The sequence below is a fragment of the Leiobunum rupestre genome, chromosome 3, assembly GCF_980474605.1.
Source record: "Leiobunum rupestre chromosome 3, qqLeiRupe1.1.hap1, whole genome shotgun sequence".
NCBI classification, from domain to species: domain Eukaryota; kingdom Metazoa; phylum Arthropoda; class Arachnida; order Opiliones; family Sclerosomatidae; genus Leiobunum; species Leiobunum rupestre.
In genome coordinates, this window is record NC_143386.1 from 43,807,941 (window position 1) to 43,827,506 (window position 19,566).

The 19,566-nt window shown below is 37.0% G+C and overlaps 2 protein-coding genes across 3 annotated transcripts in view; one reads left to right on the plus strand and one right to left on the minus strand.

Moving 5' to 3' along the window:
* The window catches only part of LOC149951863 (C-Maf-inducing protein-like), a 58,921-nt gene extending 43,866 nt beyond the window's left edge, over window positions 1–15,055 (plus strand). The window contains exons 6-17 of the mRNA XM_090168312.1: window positions 1,609–1,716; window positions 2,237–2,317; window positions 2,391–2,494; window positions 2,581–2,682; window positions 4,267–4,353; window positions 4,984–5,049; window positions 5,803–5,829; window positions 5,895–6,051; window positions 8,437–8,691; window positions 13,183–13,483; window positions 13,550–13,620; window positions 14,134–15,055. Of these exons, the coding sequence (XP_090024438.1) occupies window positions 1,609–1,716; window positions 2,237–2,317; window positions 2,391–2,494; window positions 2,581–2,682; window positions 4,267–4,353; window positions 4,984–5,049; window positions 5,803–5,829; window positions 5,895–6,051; window positions 8,437–8,691; window positions 13,183–13,483; window positions 13,550–13,620; window positions 14,134–14,187 (1,413 nt within the window). The 3' untranslated portion in view covers window positions 14,188–15,055. The remainder of the gene's footprint in view (window positions 1–1,608; window positions 1,717–2,236; window positions 2,318–2,390; window positions 2,495–2,580; window positions 2,683–4,266; window positions 4,354–4,983; window positions 5,050–5,802; window positions 5,830–5,894; window positions 6,052–8,436; window positions 8,692–13,182; window positions 13,484–13,549; window positions 13,621–14,133) is intronic.
* On the minus strand, window positions 14,237–18,035 carry LOC149951864 (serine beta-lactamase-like protein LACTB, mitochondrial). 2 transcript variants are annotated; one of them, XM_090168313.1, is made up of 2 exons: window positions 17,488–18,035; window positions 14,237–16,179 (listed from the first exon to the last, which is right to left on the minus strand). In XM_090168313.1, exons 1-2 carry the CDS (start codon window positions 17,860–17,862, stop codon window positions 15,046–15,048), a joined length of 1,509 nt encoding a protein of 502 aa, XP_090024439.1. In that variant the 5' UTR covers window positions 17,863–18,035; the 3' UTR covers window positions 14,237–15,045. The 2 variants fall into 2 exon arrangements, 1 of the variants encoding a protein (XP_090024439.1); XR_016479875.1 differs by lacking the exon at window positions 14,237–16,179 and adding an exon at window positions 16,635–16,706 and having other exon boundaries at window positions 17,488–17,578.
* Between the last annotated feature and the right edge of the window lie 1,531 nt (window positions 18,036–19,566).

Consider the following 19,566-nt stretch of genomic DNA (forward strand, 5'->3'; position numbering starts at 1 on the left):
TTATTTTAATAATATTATAGGTTTGATTTATTTTAATGATTTTTTATTTTTAATCGATTAAAAGTGATTTTCCAGTTTAATTGGTGGATACTTTGTTTGATCGGATTAGAAACTTTTTTGAATATTTATTCATCCATTGAAAAACCTTGTGATTTAATTCAACGAGGTTTATAAAAAAAATACACTATTTATATCGAGATTTCACTAGAATTTAATCGCCATTTGACTAGAATTTAATTACCATTTGACTAGAATTTAATTGCCATTTCACTAGAATTTAATTGCCATTTCACTAGAATTTAATCGTCATTTGACTAGAGTTTAATCGTCATTTGACTAGAATTTAATCTGCTAACCCTAGCTCCAGGCCTATTTTTGACCTACTAAAAATACCTCAATTACCTATTTCGTTAAGTATATTATCGGTGCTTTTGTCCTAAAAAAAGGAATTAGCACCATATCGAGATAAGGAAAGAAATGAAAAAATTAACCCCTTTGTAACTTAGCTACGGTATCATTTCTAATCCTTTTTCTCTTAAAACCACTCTTGATCTCGACGGGCCATGTTATTAAGAGAAAACGTTGCCCCCTTCCCCGTCCCCCATTTCAGGCGTCGCATCCGAGAGTGGGGATTGCGGCGCGGGGTGTTGAAATCTAGCGCTTTTCCGTCCAAAAGGCGAATATAACTTTATAGCCGCACTTCTGGTTGCGTTCCAAAGACTACCCTTTCATCGCCCGGCCGCTGCGAAACTGCCCCCTCCAAGCGCCGCCTTTAGCGTTTGGATAGCTTTCACGTCGCTACCCCCTTGTTTGCTTTGAACTTAAAAGGCCACTTTGGCAAAGCCTGGAATTTCATTTCGTTTTTTATTTTTCGCTGTTCCGCCCATATTTCCTGCGCCGCTACGACACCGCCCTTAAATGTCAATAAGCGCTTCAATAAAAGACACTCTCTCTTATACTACCCCCCCTCCCTCATTTGTGACGAAAACGGATCTCAGAATGAAATATTTCCGGTTGGTTGGTTACCAAAATTCACCTGGCTGGCAAAAAAAAAGCCAACGTAAATCCATTTTCAAGTCAAACCCAGTTTACTGTGTGTTCGAAATTTTTCTTTAGGCTGATTTTAATTTTTCCCCATGCGAAATGGTGAACGTTAACGCTAAAATCTTGGTCAGGCCTAACACAAATTTTTCTTGTTGAAGCCTAAAATATCCTTCAGGCCTAAAATTTTTTCTTGTTGACGCCTAAAATATCCATTAGGCCTAACACAAATTTTTCTTGTTGACGCAAAAAATATCCGTCAGGCCTAACACAAATTTTTCGCGTAGTGGCAAAAAATATCCGTTAGGCCTAACACAAATGTTTCGCGTAGAAGCTTTCAAAATTGCCCTTTGGAAAACCAGCCTTACCTTGCACGTTCGGGTTATGTTCATTAATACTTCCAGGGTTAAATTTATAACCCTGATACTTCCTAGCAAATCGCTGAATGGGTTTTATGGTTTTATTGAAGCGTGAATTTATTCGTTCTTATACGACAATGCGTAAAGTTTCTATGAAAGCTTTTATGGAAAATAGGCCTAATACTAACGTAATATTTTTTATCTTTAGGGTCAGAATTGGATCCCAAAATTCTTAAATGAAGAAATCATCACCGTTATTTCCCCTTTATTGGAGCGTACTACACCTTCCGCTGAAATCTGCGATTTCTTCTGCAGGGTAAGTGTCCTTGGTTTGTACGTGTTTCGCGTTACGTCTTGTTTCTTGGTTAAATTTGCACGATTTAACGCTCAGTAATAGTCTGGACGTACATTATTACCGTTTCCATAACACCTCCTTTTCGGTTCCTCTTAAAATTATGTTCGGGAATCTCCTAGAATAGAAAAGTAGCGCCCGTTTCGCCATCTGTGCCGAAATTTGGAATTAAAATCCTAATTTTAATCCCGTCGAATTAAGAGCCGGCGACTGCTATTATTTTTCAACGTTACGACGATCGACTTGAAAATATTGAAAAGTTCCATAGAAAGATTTTTGATTAAAATTTTCTTTCTCATCAGAAACAGTTTTGTAAATTTTTAGCGCGTAAAACATTTCACTAACACCTTTGGTGTATATTTCAATCGAAATTTTCCATTATGGTCGCCGCCCCCGGTTAAAATTTGTCGGCATCGGGAACTAGGAGGAAGGCGTTAAAAATTAAAACATCGTTTAAAAATTAAATATAATGTTATTTAAACAGCATTGCCAGGACAATCCCAGATCTAGTCTTGTCAGTGAAAATTTTACTTCTGTGGTTGAAAGAATACTTAAGCACAACATGGTTAGCTAATATAATACGATAATTATTAATTAAAGTAAGTTACTGTTGTAGTTAATTATTATATTTGTAACAGGATTTTGGAAAATACCCCAAAACACGCGTTTTCATACAAGATTACATCCAAGCGTTGAATTGTCAAAACGACGGTCATAATGTCGTTAAAAATTTCGTGGCGAGGTAAAATTTTTATAATTTTGACGTCATTAGCGCCGTATCTTTTAAATATCTCTTGAACGTTTCTGACAATTATCTTAATTACTTAGCATGCACGGTCCAGCCAGTACTTGTCCTCATCCTCGAGTTTTGCCTAATATGGTGTCTGTATGTTTGGCTGCTATTCATTCAATTTTTGAGGAAAAAAGAGTGTAAGTACATGCATTTACTACTTGTACCCAACTACGAATGAAGCGGAACTCGCGATAAAATTAATAATACACTTGGCAACAGTTGGGCTGAACTAATACTATATACCCTAATAGCTACATAGTTTACCAGATAGGTTTTAGCGGCAATTTTTAGGAACTGACAGGGTTGCCACGGTACCTGGCAGCGTTGCCAGATCTAAAATCTGAAATTATCGTATCTAGGCCAAAAATTATCGATTTTCCTGGAAAATTATCGTACATTTCTTTTTGGCGATAAATTTTAATTCATACATAAATGCGTTGAATTTAGATGATTTTTTAAAGCACTACAGGAGTTTTATTTCAGGGAAATAAACAAAATGTCTATTATCATTATTAACTGAACTTAATATGTTTAAAAATGTTTTAAAAAATGCGGTAATAGCTAGGAGTAATAAACTCACAGATTACGCGTACAGAAAATGTATATCATTCATTTTTAAGTAGAAAAGTTATATAAATTAATAATAAAATATAAATCGTTCGTAGGTTTTTAAAAAAATCTAAAGATTATCGTACATTATAGTACGTTGAGGCAGAATTATCGAAATAATGGTACGATATCGTACGCCATGAAAATTATAGTACGCCCTAAAAATTTTGATTAAATTATCGCACTGTGCGATAATTATCGTACGTCTGGCAACGCTGGTACCTGGAAAACCTGGAAAAATCAGGGAAATGTCCGGGAATTTCATTTCGGTTGGAAATAGGAAACATTTGCTAAAATATAGGTTAAAAAAAACCAAATTGTGACACAAAATAAGTCAGGGAAAATCTGCGGAGATGGTCAGGGAAAACCTACCACGAGGGAAAACCTGGAAAAGTCAGGGAGTTTAAATAAGAAAAATCTCTGTCAACCCTGGACTCGAGGGGCTAACCACTCTTAGAAAGTCTGTACACCGGATTACGCTTAGATTAGCACTGCCAAAGGCAGGGACTTCAAAGATTACGCGTAATCCCAATAGTACAGTCAAAGGTACGTCTCTGTACACCGATTACGCGGGGTGATCAGCCCCTCGTCTGGACGAAATGTTTTGTACATTTTTTTAAACAAGATTTTGTACTTGTTTAGCTAGGCGGACATTCTTTTTTAACGTTTCCCGGCAATATTTTCACGCAGGAAGAATCTACGCTTACCCCCTTTCGTTTCCCTCACAGTAGATATAGTTTATTAAACAGGAAATGAGTAGGAAGATGTTCAAACGCAGTTAAGAAGGATGCTCCATGGTCATCCCATCTTTATAAAAATATTTCACTGTGTTCTATAAACAACGTTTTGCGGGACAGTTTTTTTTATCTTGGGTTTTACAACTACGTAGGCGTTTTTATTTCGTGAAAATTTATGGGGGGTTGTCCTAAATGTTGGCTTTTCCCTAAACACTAATGTGTTTTTTATTTTGAAACTAACACAGACGCTTGTAGGTCAAAAATAGTTCAGCTGTAAAACCTGTACGTGTCTGTAGGCCTAAAATAAATCAAATTTATTCTGTAGGAAAATAAATAGTTACTAGACATTTTTTGACGATTACAATTTGTTTACAGTATCGACCGTGAAGTGAACGTATCCAACTCCAGTTTGAGCGACTGGCAGATTCGCCACGATTGTTTTATCAGTATTCTTGAAGCCATGTAATTATTCTTTTTCTCAAAAAATATTACAATAAGCTAGTTTCAATAACCGCGCCGCCATCTATCGGTTTTGAATATAACTATTATTTTGGTACTTTTCACAACAAGGGAAAACCTAAGTTGACCCCCCCCCCATGACGTCATAGGTCACGCTGGGGTATGACGTCAAAGTACCATCCACTGGGGTGCGTCTAGTTTGTCATACTGTGTTCTGACAAAAAGATTTTTTCTGAGTCAGTAAAATTCTTAGCGTAAGATTGGAAACAGACAGAAGAATTCTTTGCCGCATAAAATTCATATAAAATCTCAAAACAAAAAAAGGACGTGTTTCTGTTAGGCCTTGGCTCTAGAGCACAATTTTAAAGGAGTACTTACTAAAATAACTGTTGGACATTAAAAATGACGAATTATTACTTACCATTCACCATTCTTTCGTATTTCAACTGTTTTACACGTTAAATATAATTTCTATCTGTTTCGAGATCGTATATTGTCGCAGCACTACACCCCGCCATTTTGATTTCTGTCGGCAAGGTACCTCGAAACTATTCTGACTGTTTGGCTCCGTATAGAATTGAAACTGGCTTATTAAGAATTGGCGAAGAAATTAAACCATTTTAAAACGCTTAGGGTATCCTACGAGGACTGGAGAAGTAGTTTGTCACAGCTATTGCAGCCAATTCCTTTCCCGGACGAGTAAGAAATTATCCACATTGACGCTGGATTCGCGACTGAAAATTAGTGACGTTAAGTGCGAACAGGCGCTTTAATAAAAGACCCTCTATTTACTTCGTGGCAAAAGAGGGATCGCTGAATGACATATTTCCGGTTGGTCGGTTATGATATCCGCCTGGCGACAATCCGTAGTCAAGCCAAATAAAGTCTACTTGGTGCTCTTAAACATTGCAAAGATAATACAGAAACTAGGTACCCTAGATTATTACCCACTTCCGGCACGTGACCTCCGAAAAATCGGCCTCCATCGGGCGCTGTATTGTCCTATCACGGCAAACCTTTATGACGCGTTGTTGCAAGAACAGCGCGTCATAAAAGTTGGCCGTGGTCTTATCTATATTTGGTTGCCATGGTAACAATGAATCTAATTATTTAGTAGTTCCGGCAAGAAGTGGGTAAACAACGCTATTGACTACGCGCGAGGCAGTTATTTAGAATCTTGGGTACGAGGTTTATATTATCTTTGCACATTGCGCCCTTTTCATAACCAGCTCTGACATTATACAAGGACCATATAAATAGTAGGTTGCACGTTCGGGTTCTGCCTATTAATACTTCCTAGCGAATCGCTGAATCGGTTTTATTGAAGCGTCTAATTAAAAACGATTTTCCGTCTGCCATATTTTCTGTCAAATTCAGCGTTGAAGGGTCCCATTAATCACTATTTATCCCAGTAAAAAATTAACTAATTAATCTTTTTTATTTTGTATCTAGCGCTATTGCGTACGAAAGATTTACATCGTAAGTTCTTACAATTAATTTAATTATGATCGTTCTATTTGTAATATTTAAAATTTAATTGATAGAAAAATGAAAGCAGTAATTAAACATATCAGTTCGGATTACCGTTGCGACGTTCACCTGATGGTTCTGGGAATCCGCGATGAAAAGGAAGGCTGGTTTCAATTGTATTGTCCTGGAGGAATCGCTTGCGACGACGATGGAGAACTTTGGAGTCTTATTGTACGTCTTTATTTGCCTTATTTATCCCCGCGGTTGTTTGATTTAAATCAAATTATTTTAAAAATTTGATTTAAATTGCCTATTATACATCGATTAATATTATTAATTATGAGAGCCAAGGAAATTACAAGTAGTAATTAAATTGACTAATTTAAATTTTAGATTACATTACCATTGCACGTAAATAATGCCAAGAAAAAGGGGTATGAAATGTTTAAACATAATGAAGATTGTTTGCCTGAAATTGCTTTTATTTGATAACATGTGTTTAATTAGAATGTTCCACCGAGCGTGCGTCGCGCTCTTATCAAACAGAAGCGGGTATGCCCCCTAGCGTTGTGTGGAGCCATCTTCAGCATTGTCGGGGGAAAATTATTCCCATTAAAATAAAAAATAAATCGATTTAGAAAAATCAAGTAAATCAACGAGCCTGCGTCGCGCTCTCGTATCAAACAGCCTTGGAAATAAGGTTTTTTTTTAAACTGGTCTTTCTGACCAGTGACCCCCTAGCATATTAATTATTAAACTGGTCTCATATAAAATGTTATTATGTCATTTCAAGAATGTATTTATTTATACTCAGGGAGAATGAATATGTCCAGATTATTTTTAGCGTTTCTCCAATTCCACCCGTATGCTCCTCCGCTTTAATAAAATCAAATAATACTGCAATCTCATTGGTTCTTAAAAATTACGTTTTTCGACGCGATTAACGCTGCAGCGAGGATGCAAAAAGTAAGACCGCCTCCTTTTTCCTCCCCCCCCCCCTCCTTAGCGTGACGGGGTTAGGAGCTCAACGTGTCCGTCGATAGTCTCGACATATTCATTCTCCCTGAGTATAAATAAATACATTCTTGGTCATTTATAAGCCTAAAAAAACCTATATTACATGTTTAGAAGTTAGATTATGTTGGTAACATTAACTTTACACGTATTCAAAATAGTTAACTTTATTTTATGAGTACCACAAGAATAGTACACTCTGTCTGAAAAGTTTGTTCGTCCTATAATTTAAAAATTTAAATGGGGATAATTTATTTTCTAGAAATACTAGTAACAAAGTTCCTAGCTTGTTGAAAAGAACAGAAAAAGCCCTACAAAACAGATATTTTGACATAAGGAAACGTATAGGTTTTGACCTATTTTCGTCTAAACTTTCGAAAATGTGGAATAGTAACTTTTTTTGCCGCTTAGAAATTTGATTTTTATTTGTGATTTTCATATTCCTCTGGGTCGATTTAAATAGGAAAAGTGTTTGAATTTTTAAATTTCAACGAATAGGTCGCGAGCTACGGCCTTTTAAATATTAGGAGAGAATACGCATTTAACTAATTGGCGCAGCACGCAATACTAACATATCAAGAAGGTTGTTTCGGCGTCGCACTTTTATTCATCGACTTACTTTTCAGACAGAGTGTACAATATAATACTATCTCACCTAAGACTTCTACCATAGCCTAGAATCAGGGGCGTATTAACCATTAGGCAAAGTAGGCACGTGCCTAGGGCGCCATTTTTCTAGGGGCGCCAAAACTCTGATAAAGCCCCACGGTCCATGTACTTGGCTTGCCCGTACTCAAAATAACGCCGAAAAGGTTTGGGGAAACTAAAATATATTTATTATAAACCGATACGCCCCTCCTTAGCTGACCAATGCCTAGGGCCGCCGAAAGGGTTAATCCGCCCATGCTTAGAATACCCTCGTAATTTACCGTATTATCCGAGGTATTATCTCTCTTTCTCTAGGCCCCGTAACTCCAGAGTCCCCGGTCCGTTACCGCGTAGCCAGGTAGCCTACCGTACTCGGGGGAAAGCGAGACTAGAGGATTGAGGGTTTGAGGCCAGAGGGGGGTTAGACAGTTCGACTCGTTCAAGGGATGCGAGGGAAGGTACTCTACATAAAACCTCGGCGTGCGGCCGGGGCGGTAGTAAGCGGAGTCGCTGTACATAGAAATCCAGTGAATAGGGAAATCCAAATTGATATAAACCTTGAATTAAAAGGTCACCTCCTATTATTTGGAATTATTAAACTGGTCACCTTCTGTTTTTTTGTTATTATTTCGAATTAATAAACTGGACACGGTGACCAGTGACCCCCCAAATTTTTAATAAATAAACTGGTCTGAGCAATTAATTAACTGGTCTTTGACCACCTGACCACCGTTATTTCCAAGGCTGGTATCAAACAGAAGCAGTTAAGCCTCCTTTAGTTGTGTGGTGCCATCTTCAGGGTTAAAAATCTTCCCAATAAAATCAAAAAATCTATTTAAATTAAAATAAATTGATTTAAATCAAATAATTTCTGAAAAAATAGAGTAAATCAACAACCCAGGTGTTCCCAAATGAAGAGTAATTTGATAAGTTTTTTTTGCATGGGTTCCGCAGTTAAAAAATTTGTTAGCTTGCTGTTGTCGCCGAAAGCGTTTCCTGATGAGCCTTACAAAGTGTTTGGGGCCTTGTATGCTGCGAGCCTTGCGCGATGACGAAGTTTGCCAGGACGCTCTGTGTTCCATGTTGGAACTGGACGTGGTGGAGAGCAAGGACATGCAGCTACAAATCATCACCACTCTTCAGAGCACCGCTACTGGAAAAGTACACTACGCAGCCCTCAGCAGTCGTCAACGACACTTGAGGGAACTGGTAAGTGGACGCTTTCACTTACCCTAATTTCGGGTAAATAAGCTGCACCCCTAAAAATAGCCCCAAACCAAACCAAATTAAATAGGTCCTTAAAATCAGCTTGTAAGAAACACATTCATCTAAACCTCCTAAGTAGTATTACTATGTAGTAGGAATATTTTTAACCGAAAACTACCGCTAAGAGCCTACTCAGCCTTTTTCTTACGCAGAAGTGGAGTTTTATATTTTAATTTTAGCTTCAATGCGTAGGGTTAATCTTTTAAATTTATTTATCTTAAAAGTATATATTGTTAAGACTGGTAAAAGGCCATAGCGTCGCTTTAAAACAATATCCCTTTTTACTTACACCTATCTAGTAAAATTCTTACCAGTGGCGTAGCGTGTATTTCTTCCGCCCGGGGCAAACCATAAATTTGCCGCCCCCCCCTATTTTCGCAACTAAGCAAAAAACCGGTGAAAATTCTGTGGTACTCTGTTGCTCTGTTGATTGTAAAAGGATTCAAGTCGTTTAAAAATTAAAATTTTATTCCGAGTGTTTTTTTGCAACGCGAACTCTTTAATGCAATGGTCAATATTAATTTGTACCTCTTGTTCGATTGCCAGTGTGTCAGAATTTATAGCCAGATACCCAGATTTGTTAATCTCAACGTGCACATTGTAGACCTTAAATAATTTCTTATCACTTTTTCGATCCACGATCTCGGCCAGCCGCGTTCGTTTAAATTTTCCAGGCCGCTGGCCGCCCCCTACATCTAAGCCGCCCGGGGTCATGGCTCCCTTTGCCTCTCTTACGCTACGCCACTGATTCTTACCATAGTATGAATACCCCCACTATACATTCCGTTATAGTATCTACTACAGTATGGAGGAATAGGCTTCGAGCTTAGAAAAGATAGCGCCATCTACTTTAATAAATGTCAACTTAATGTGTGAAGAAATATCCGACAACTTTTGAATATGAATGTTCTTTAACTGAAACGTTCAGCTTTTATATCGAGATCATTTTGAATGAGCAGACAGCTTTCACAAATTCGATTTAAAACTCAGTTGGTAGGCGGCGATACTTCTGACCAAAGTTTAAACTAAGCACGAAGCTTATAAAGCAAGCATACATAAGAAAATTCGGTTTTAACAGTGGCTAACGGGCGGCGGGAGCCCCGTGGCCCGCTCTCAAAGAGGGGTTCAAACGTGCATTGCGCCATCTCTATTCGGCGGAGACAACTATGCCTACATTTTTAGTCTTTAGCGTTAGCTGCTACATGTCGACACGCGGTACGATAGTTTCGCTCTCATTGAAGATTCAATTTTTAAGGAACATTCCATTTTTGGAATTTCAATGGATTTCTACAAAACTTTGGTATAGCGAACGTAATATTTTTCATATGGATACACCTAGCAACAAATCAGAGTCATCTTAAAAATTAACTTATTTTTTGTCAAAATAGAATAATTAAAAAAGCTTTAGCCTAAATAACTCCACTCAGAAAATTCGTTATCCCACCAAAGTGACAAACATTTAGCAGCCGACGTGAAAGAATAGAAAAATATTGGCATAGTTGGCTTCACCGAATAGAGATGGCGCAAAGCACGTTTGACCGCCTCTTTGAGGGCGGTCCTCCCGCCGCCTGTGAGCCACTGTTAAAACCGAATTTTTCCCGGTCCGATACTCATTTATGCTTGCTTTATTATTCCAAGCTACAGCTTGGGAGAAATAAAGCTTACAGGAGTAGTTAACGAGTGGGAAGTTTGGCTTCACCAGTGGCTGGAGGGCCAAAGAATCTGTGTTATTTTATCCTCTATGAGGTTAAGGCAAAAATATTCTTATCATTGAATTGGGAATAGTAACACTAGAATTAGTTTCAATCTGCCTTCCGCGAAACAAATTTTTCAAAATTGAGAACTCTACCATTTGTCGGTGGCACCTAGGAGCTTGTTGCTCCTAGGTGCCACCGACACAAGGAGAACGCAGCTACTCTTTAAACACGTTAACGAAGGGTTGTGTACGAATTTCATTGGACGAGCGTCACGAGCCTTTACGCTGAACGTTTTACGGGCGGGGGGGAAGACAATTTCCAAATTTTCCCCTTCCGACGCCAGCAGGTGCTAAAGCGTCTAGCCAATGAAAAACGTACACCAGAAAATCCACGACTTTTGACGGGTTGCGTTCTCCTTGTGTGGGGTGTTGTGTTTGTTGCTCATAGGTGGCACCATCCGCTGTTAGCGGCGGGAACTATCAGCGTTGCCAGAAGCCTCAAAATGAATTATCGTACGAACTTTGTAAAAATATCGTACATAATGAAAAATTATCGTACACTAGGTATATGGCGTAGCTCGCAACCGAAACGGTTCTAGGTGGCGCTGAAGGTTTCATATCACTTCTTGGGTGTGTAGCGTCTGCTAGAATGGAAAATGCGTAAATCGGGTAGTGAATGCTTTTCTTTATTGTATTGTAATAATAAAGTAAGTTATTTCAACGGATAAAAATATATTTTCATATATTTCCGCGAAAGTTTTAAAACTTTGATTGTCAGTAACGTCTGCTTATACGCTAGCTCTTACTGTAGCTAAAAGAGGGCGTATGCGTAGTAAAATCGTGCAGGCCAGGGTGAGAAATATCGATTTTTTTAAAACTGGACCTGTGGCAGGTACCACTTTTAATCTTGCAAAATCAGGCTTTCATAATTTATGGTCAAATTACCTATTCTTGACAATATGTGCTATAGACCCGACCCGAACAAGCCTACTGAGAGAGAGACTGTTTATATTTCTTTTTGCTTACTGCTACATTCGCTTCTTCTATAATGTAGAGTAGACAGACTCCCCTAGTCAACCATGCATACACACAATTGACATAAGGCCAAGCACACAGCATAGAAGCAAAGACCAAACAATTTTAGGGATTAATATAGAATTTTTATAATGAACTAAAATCTTGAAGGGAAAAAACTTTGAATTAATAAAGTGGTCACCAGGGCGATTGGCCTGTGATAGTGCCTTATTTCTCACACTGGTGCAGGCACCCACTGACCGGTGTTTGAAAAATTCACCCAGAAAATCAGGTAGCAGACGACGTGTCGAAGCTTTCCCTATGTCCGTAATTCGCGGGAAACTGACGAAATACAAACGCCGGTGGAGCCCTTTAAGCTTGGCCTATTCGAAAGTGTCCAAATTAAGTTTATAGTGTGAACTGGGCTGTAAATTAACCTATAATATGTGGTCGACGTTCAACATTGTTAAAAGGAAAGGCACTACCAGGAGTTTCGATTGGTGCTCTAAGTGTTCAAAGAGGCTGGCCACGTTGACGCCACTCCATAGGTTTGCCCATACAGGACCATCATGACTGTATTTTTTTTCATTAAGAAAAAGTAATCGCTACGTTCTCTGACGACCTCATGCCAAGTAAAAATTACGGAAAATATTTAGAAGAGGTTCCCTCTCGAATATTAGATAATAGAACTGGAGTTTCGATTCCATCTAGACCAGATTTGTATGAAAGTTTCAAACTCACGATCAGTGGAATTATACGAAAAAAAATTGAAAATTAGTAGGTGCGAAATTTTTGGGGTGACATTTTTAAATTTTTCATTCGCCCAACTAATCGGATCGTGTAAAAAATATTCATAGCTTAAAATGTCAATAGAAACCGACAAAGGGAAGTTACACGCTTTTAGACATTTCAATTGAATAATTAATTTCATGGTTAAAAACATTACACAAATGTTTTATTTTTGCCACGTTTCGGAAATATCCGTACATTACCGTTTCATAGGGGTCAGCTAAAGCGCTAGGTATTCTGGGAGTTCTTCGGCATTCGGCTTCTAGATGGGGAAAGAGTTCGCGATAGACATATGGAATTTTCCCCTGCAGGCTCCATCCTTCACTGCGCGCGTAGAAAATAACGGCAACGGCAGAAGAAACACGATTATATGCCCAAGCCTTTTCTACTCCTAATTTTATCATATGTGGTGTTGTAACAGCGTAAAAATAATTTGGAAAATATAGACAAAATTATCGTACTTTCGCGTACGATAATACATTTTACATCGTACATCGTACCTGAAACGGAATTCGCGTACGTGTACGATAATTATCGTACGTCTGGCATCGCTGGGAACTATATTCCATGAAAATTACTTTTTCCCATATTCCACCTTGAAAGTGATAGATGGCGACACCGTATAATGACAGAGTTGACGGCTGAGGGCGCCGACTCTTAATTTCAGAATTTGTTTCGCGTAACCACGACTCCCGAACGCGCCTATGTAATTCTAGAGGTACTATTCTCTATCGCTATTTCCTCCAAGGTCACAGTACTTAAATCCCTATTTTTTTTTACTAATTTCTAAGGTAATAGGTTTTTTTATTAGCAAAAATAAGCCACGCCCCATTTTATTACCAAAAAGCAGCGGCTTATTTCCCCGAAATTACGGTTCATATATTGTTTTTTTTTGTTGAGGTAAAGAGATAAATTCTATACCCAAATCGTGATAGCAACAAAAGGGTGGTCCTCGAAAACTCACCCTGCCTTCGAGATCAACAGATGCCGATGTGGCCAAACTCCTTAGCTGCGGATCCTTCGGCAATTTGGAGTGCTTGTCATTGGCGTTCACCCAAGTGACCAGCTCGTGCGCCGAACAACTGATAAAGATCCCCTCACTGCGCTACCTCAATCTGTGGTCCACCCAATTTGGGGACGTTGGCTTGCAGCTCATATCTGAACATTTACCCAAGTTGCAAGTTTTGAACCTCTGCGAAACGCCAGTCACCGATAAAGGACTCGCCTCGCTGGCTGGTAATTACTTAAGAAACGCAATTACGCGTATCTTTTCTCTTTTCTAACTCCATGTATTTGGTTTAGCATTGAAAAACTTGCGGAAACTCAATCTCAACAGCACCAGCCTTTCAGCCCAAACCTTTGAAAGCCTAAAAGTGAGTTGATCTTGTTTTATTTACGTTTAAGTAGGGTCAATGGCAGAGGAACATTAAGTCTAAGAGCTTATTAATTAAACCTTATCCTGGTAGTTTGGGGTTAGTGGAACCCTTACTCAGTCTATAGACCTGGGTGATAATAGGGTTTCAGGACCACTGGAGTTGGGTAATTCAAAATAGACGGTTTTTTTAATTAGACTTATTTATATCTAAACATTATACAAAAAAATATAGGTTATAAATTCGTATTTTATAAAATAGGTTTACGTATTTAGCCTAAATGTTGGCTTCTCTCTGAACGCCAGTGCGTTGCATGTTTTGACACTTCTACAGGCGTTTTTAGGTCAAAATTAGGCCAGATCAAATGAGTTGCGATGAGATAATCTTTATAAATTTCAAAATCAATTTTAACATCATACTGTTTATATTACCGTGAAGTGAAGGGTTAGTTAGGCAATAATCCTAATAATATTTGCTTATTAACAACACTTTTTTCATTATTACTATTTCAAGAAAAAATTGCCGTCACTTCAAGAATGTGATATTCGTTACACAGATGCCTGGTGATGTTTTCAAAAACAGCGCGTCAATATTTATAAAACAAAACAAAATGGTATTTCAACGTACAAAAAAAAACTATGATATTTTTCTTTACAAAAGTTCACTTTAAGAATTAACACTAAAATCCGTAAAGGAACAATTATTGATAAATGTTATTGAGAAAACCAGGTTTTGTTTTCTAGTCTACATTCCTAAAGTATTTAGGCTTCATTATTGAAAAAAAAATCATTTTTTGGCGTGAAAGTACTAAATGAACAATTTAAAAAGGGGGTTAAAAAAGCCTTATTTTTATTTTAGTGTGATTTTGCCCTCTTTGTATTTTATTTATTCACCACCCTTTTAGTAAAATTTTAACTTACGCGAAAATACTTCTGTGTTCATATGAAGTTTTATACAAAAAAATAGAAAATGGAAATTTTCCCATGAATTAATAGAGATTAAAACTAATAATAGCGTAAAATTGATGGATAACTATATAGAGGAATTTTTAAGAAATTGTTAAAACAAAATGTAGCTTTTATCACTCCTTGTAACTTTAAAGGGACTCGCAAATTGTTTTGAGGCAGATTCCAATACTACCTTTTTTTTTCTCCTCGAACAAGGAGTTAAAAAAATCTTATTGTGAAGGTTTGTTGTTTTATTAACATTGTCTGTCTTTTAAAATTACTTGCTCGACCCTTTAATAAATAAGAGCTTAGCTTGATAAAAGTAAATTGAATGAAGATTGTCCTTATGACATGTTTTACTTTATAGGGTTAAGAATAATTTTTTTTGACCCTTTGTGAATATTTTTAAAGAAACAAAAGTGTGTTTTATTTAAAACTATTTCTCTGTATGGATTTTTAATTGAAGAAAAACATGTTCCTAAGATAAATTTTGGTCATTATTCATAAGTACATTGCGGAATTTCAAAGCGATTTCTTTGGCATTATTTTGAAGAGGAACTTTATCAAGATTGGTTAATATTGCAACTACAATACTTGTAGTGTTTCCATCTGGTTTTTCCACAATCATAACAAGCAGAACGCTGCTACCACCAGTTGCTCTACCAATATGGGAGATAATTATGTCACCTCCATTTTGCTCTATTACAAAACCTAAGCCGTATCCCGCATGTGGTTCCCATTCTACTTTGCCTTGGCTCTTTTCAGTGGCTGTCCAAAGCATTTTTACACTTTCAGGTTTAAGATAGCCATTTTTACTAAGCCTGCTTCGAACCAACGACTTACCAAATTTTAACAAGTCACCGGTCGTAGATACATAACCTCCTGAAGCCCATTTACATGATGAATCAGTATAGGGTGCATTATTTATAACACCATTATTATTACAATAACTCTTTGATCTATTAACTATTAGAATATGGTTTTCATCTGGATGAGTGTTATACATTTCATGATCTTGTAACATTTTTTCTATGTAGTTCACAAAAGGTGTTCCAGATGTTTGCTCAACTATGTATCCCAATAACGAAAACCCAAATGCCGAGTATGAAAAGTTAGTTGCGGGTTTGAATAATATAGGATCATATTTAAAAAGCTCCAACACCTCATTCATATTGTCAAAGTGTTCCTTTCTCTCATATTCTCCTGTTTGACGGTCGTAATGTCTAAACCCCGCAAGATGTGAGGCTAGTAAACGTGGCGTTATCAAATTGTTCACTCTTTCACCATTAAAAATCACTTCGGGATAATCCTGAATGTACGATTGAATTGATTTATCCCAATCCAACTTATTTTCTTCAGATAATTTAGCTGCAGCCACAGCTGTGAATGTTTTACAAACACTGGCAATTCTCATAACAGTATCCTTGTGACACTCAACATGATTTTCCAAGTCCGAATAGCCAAAACCTTCTTGCCACACAGGAACTCCATCTACGCTCACTCCTATAACTAACCCTGGTATTTGACATTCATTCTTTACAGTTTGAATTATAGTTCTACCAAATCTAACTGCATTAGTAAAGTTTATTGCCATTGCGTATGAACACTGCAGCTGTTTAACAATTTAAAGGATGTATGTCAATAGAAATAAAGTAATTAAGGCAGATAAGATAGTAAAGTCAAAAGTTCAACATTTAAAAAATAGTACAGGTTTTAATCTATCTTGTAGTGCTTGATAGACTTTAATATATTTCTTTTATTACTGTTTTATTGAAGTATACAAAAAATTATTTTAATGATTTACATTAACTTCATCAAATAATTGAGCAATGCTAATGGCTAATTTTGAGCAGGATATTTCTTGTAAGTTTGTTAGAATAGCTACAATTACACCTTCTGGAGGGTTATCCCATGAACAATTACTTTTTGCCCTGTTTTTATTATCAAAACATATTCTAGGTAATATTAATAGGATACTGCTAGCCCCGATTGCGCCACCAGTGTGTGAAGCAACATGACGTCTTTGCTGACAAAATCCATACTCTTGAAGTTGAGTGATAATGGACCATCCCATCCCGTACATATATTCACTGCCTTTTCTGGTTTCTACAACTGGTTCCCATAACTTAGCAACAGTATCTGATTTAAGAAAGCCAGGTAATTTATCACTCATAGTAGAGCCATTATACTGCGCACTATAGAGCATTATATTGCCAAATTTAACTAAATCACCTACAGTGGATAGAAATCCACCACCAGCCCATTTGTACGAGTTATCAACATAAGGAGTATTTAATAGTATGCCATTGTTAAAATGGTAATACCTAGACCTATTATAAACTAATGGGTCATTTCTATCCAGAAACGTGTTTTCCAATCCTAATTTTCGAAATAGTTTTAACATGTGTATATGGAATGGTTCTTTAACTATGCTTTCAATAATCGCACTTAGTAAAGTATAACCGTGGGTCGTGTAGAGGTAGGTACTCCCAGGTTCAACAAGAAGGGGGTCATTTTGAAACATTTTTAAAGCATCAGTTACGGTTTCATAATACTCTTTAATGTAATATTCTTTTTCGTCAAATTCATTAGCCTGAGATTTATCAGGTTTGGGTTTTGTTGAGTCAGGCAATGTTTTTTGATAATGTCTAATTCCTCCCAAATGTGATGCTAAGTGTCCAGGGGTAATTGTGACTGCTTTATCTTTAAATTTTGGTTGTGGGTAGTCAGGAAGGTATGACAGAATTGATTTATTCCAATCTATTTTTCCTTCTTCCCAAAGTTTTGCTGCAGCAACCATTGTTAAGGACTTGCTAATACTGGCAATACGCATAACGGTATCTTTGTGGCATGCAACTTGGTTTTCAAGGTCAGAGAAACCGAAACCATCACTCCACACATTTGTCCCATTTATACTCACCCCAACAACTATTCCGGGCAATCCGTTCTCTATTTTGAATCTTTCAATCAAAATTTTGCTACGTTCAATTGCTTCTTTTAGTGATATAGAAGATTTTTGTTTGATGTCCAATGGTGTACAACATGATTTTTCATTTGGGCTTGCAGGAATGTGAGTAGATGGATCAACGTTTATATCCTCATCTTTGGCTTCTTTACAATGTATATATTGCTTTTTTAAGTCATAGTAAATTATTCCTAGGGTTAAACCCAAAGTGCCACATCCAAGAAAAAATTTGTGAGGAATATTTGGTTCTGATTTTGGTAAATATTTTTTCGACCACAGATTTCTGCATAGTTTTGCGGATCTTATGAAATTATTCTTAAACTTGAACATTATTTAATAAATTGTAGGTTAAAATAAAAACTTCGTCTGACTAGTTTCGGCTAGCTTAGGGCCTGTTGCAAAAGCCCTAGCCAAAGTGCTAGCAGCCTAGCCCATAGAATTTAACATGTGCGATTCTAGCAAAGCAGACTTTGGCAACGGGCCCTTAGCTGGGCCGCGTCAAAATTCTGAGAAGAAAATATTACCAGAGAGGGTAAAGTCGCTTCGCTACTGAGAGGCGTCTCTCGTTCAAAAATCTGTATTTATTTTTTTCGTCGAAAATGCCCATAGGATCCGAACGTTTGATGGCGCTGCAAGCGTATCCGGAAGTCCTAGCGCGCGATTCAATATTCAGTTTAGTACGACGCAAAAATTGATTCGTTTTTAATTTACATTTTAAGTAGTTTTTAAATGTTTTAAATATGCCTGGACCATTGTGTTCCGCCGTAAATTGTTCTAATACGAAAAATAAGAATTCTCGATTATCATTTTTCAAGTTTCCAAGGGAAAAAGAACGGTGAATACGCGTTTTTTACATAGGTTTATTTTTACTTTAACTTTCTTATTGAAATTTCAGTTCCCTATCATAGTTGGATAATGTAAAAAACGAGAAACTGACAAATAAAACAACGGAATACCTACACTTTAACCATAGGTTTTGCTCTAATCATTTCACTGACGAGTTTTATGAATATTAAAACTAAAAATAGTCTAATACCATCAGCTGTGCCAACAATATTTTATTAACACTACACATTTTCCAGTACAGTTAGTGAAGTATAAAGAAAAACATCTAAGGGTTCTTAATGTGGTTTAAAAAATTTACTGACAATTAATATACTAAAATGTATAGCATATCCATACGCGACATATGAACATGGGTTGGAAGAAAGCGCGTTGGTCACAAACGCAACACAACCAATTTCAGAGGAAAACACATTGAATGTTCTAGATGAACATAATTACACTTGGTCCAACAGTATTTCATGCGAAAATTCAGAAAATGGTAATTGAAATTTGAAACTGTCTATCTCAATAATAAATAATTTTAATAAATTACATTACTTTAGTTGTTAATCACAATGGTAAAAGAACTTTAGATTTAAACACGCAATTGTCATCATCTTCTAAACACATTCGAACAGAGCATATGCAATTCAATTGAGAGTCCAAATCTACTTAAACAAAATGTCCTTAGCTATATATCAGGATATTTAATCCATCGCTGTTTTTCCAACCACCAATGCTCCTCTTGCCTCAGCCAACTCAAAAAGAACAATCCAATTATTGATCCTACAAATGTGCTCTCCTTCTTCAAGTTTTTCAAAACAACAAAGAACTCTTCTTTTGGTAGCCTTATAGTACCTACTGACAATTTTTTAAAGTTTATTACAGAAACAAATGAGGTATTTGATAGGGCTGTGCGAGTACTCGGTCTCGAGTCCGAGTCGAGTACTCGGACTCGGACTTGAATATTTTAATTTTTATTACTCGAATGGACTTGCGAGCCGTTCACCGAGTTCTAAAAATTACTCGCAAGTCCAATTTTTTTAAGACGAGTCAGTTATTTTCCACCGAGTCCGTCATTTTTATTTGTTTATTTTTTTTGTAGCGTTAACGCAGTTTGTTTAGTCAGAGGTCACATGACTCACATGGTGAATAGTTCTTGTCGTAAGTTTCCAGGTATTTGTGCTAGGCCTCGGTATTGCGCAATGA

What these genes read in the sequence shown, in the direction of transcription:
- LOC149951864 (XM_090168313.1), bottom strand. Translation starts at nt 17,862, where the DNA reads ATGTTCAAGTTTAAGAATAATTTCATAAGATCCGCAAAACTATGCAGA. An exon ending in TGCCCGGAATAGTTGTTGGG is followed by an intron (nt 16,180 to 17,487) that starts GTGAGTATAAAT and finishes ATTGTTAAACAG; the next exon opens with CTGCAGTGTTCATACGCAAT.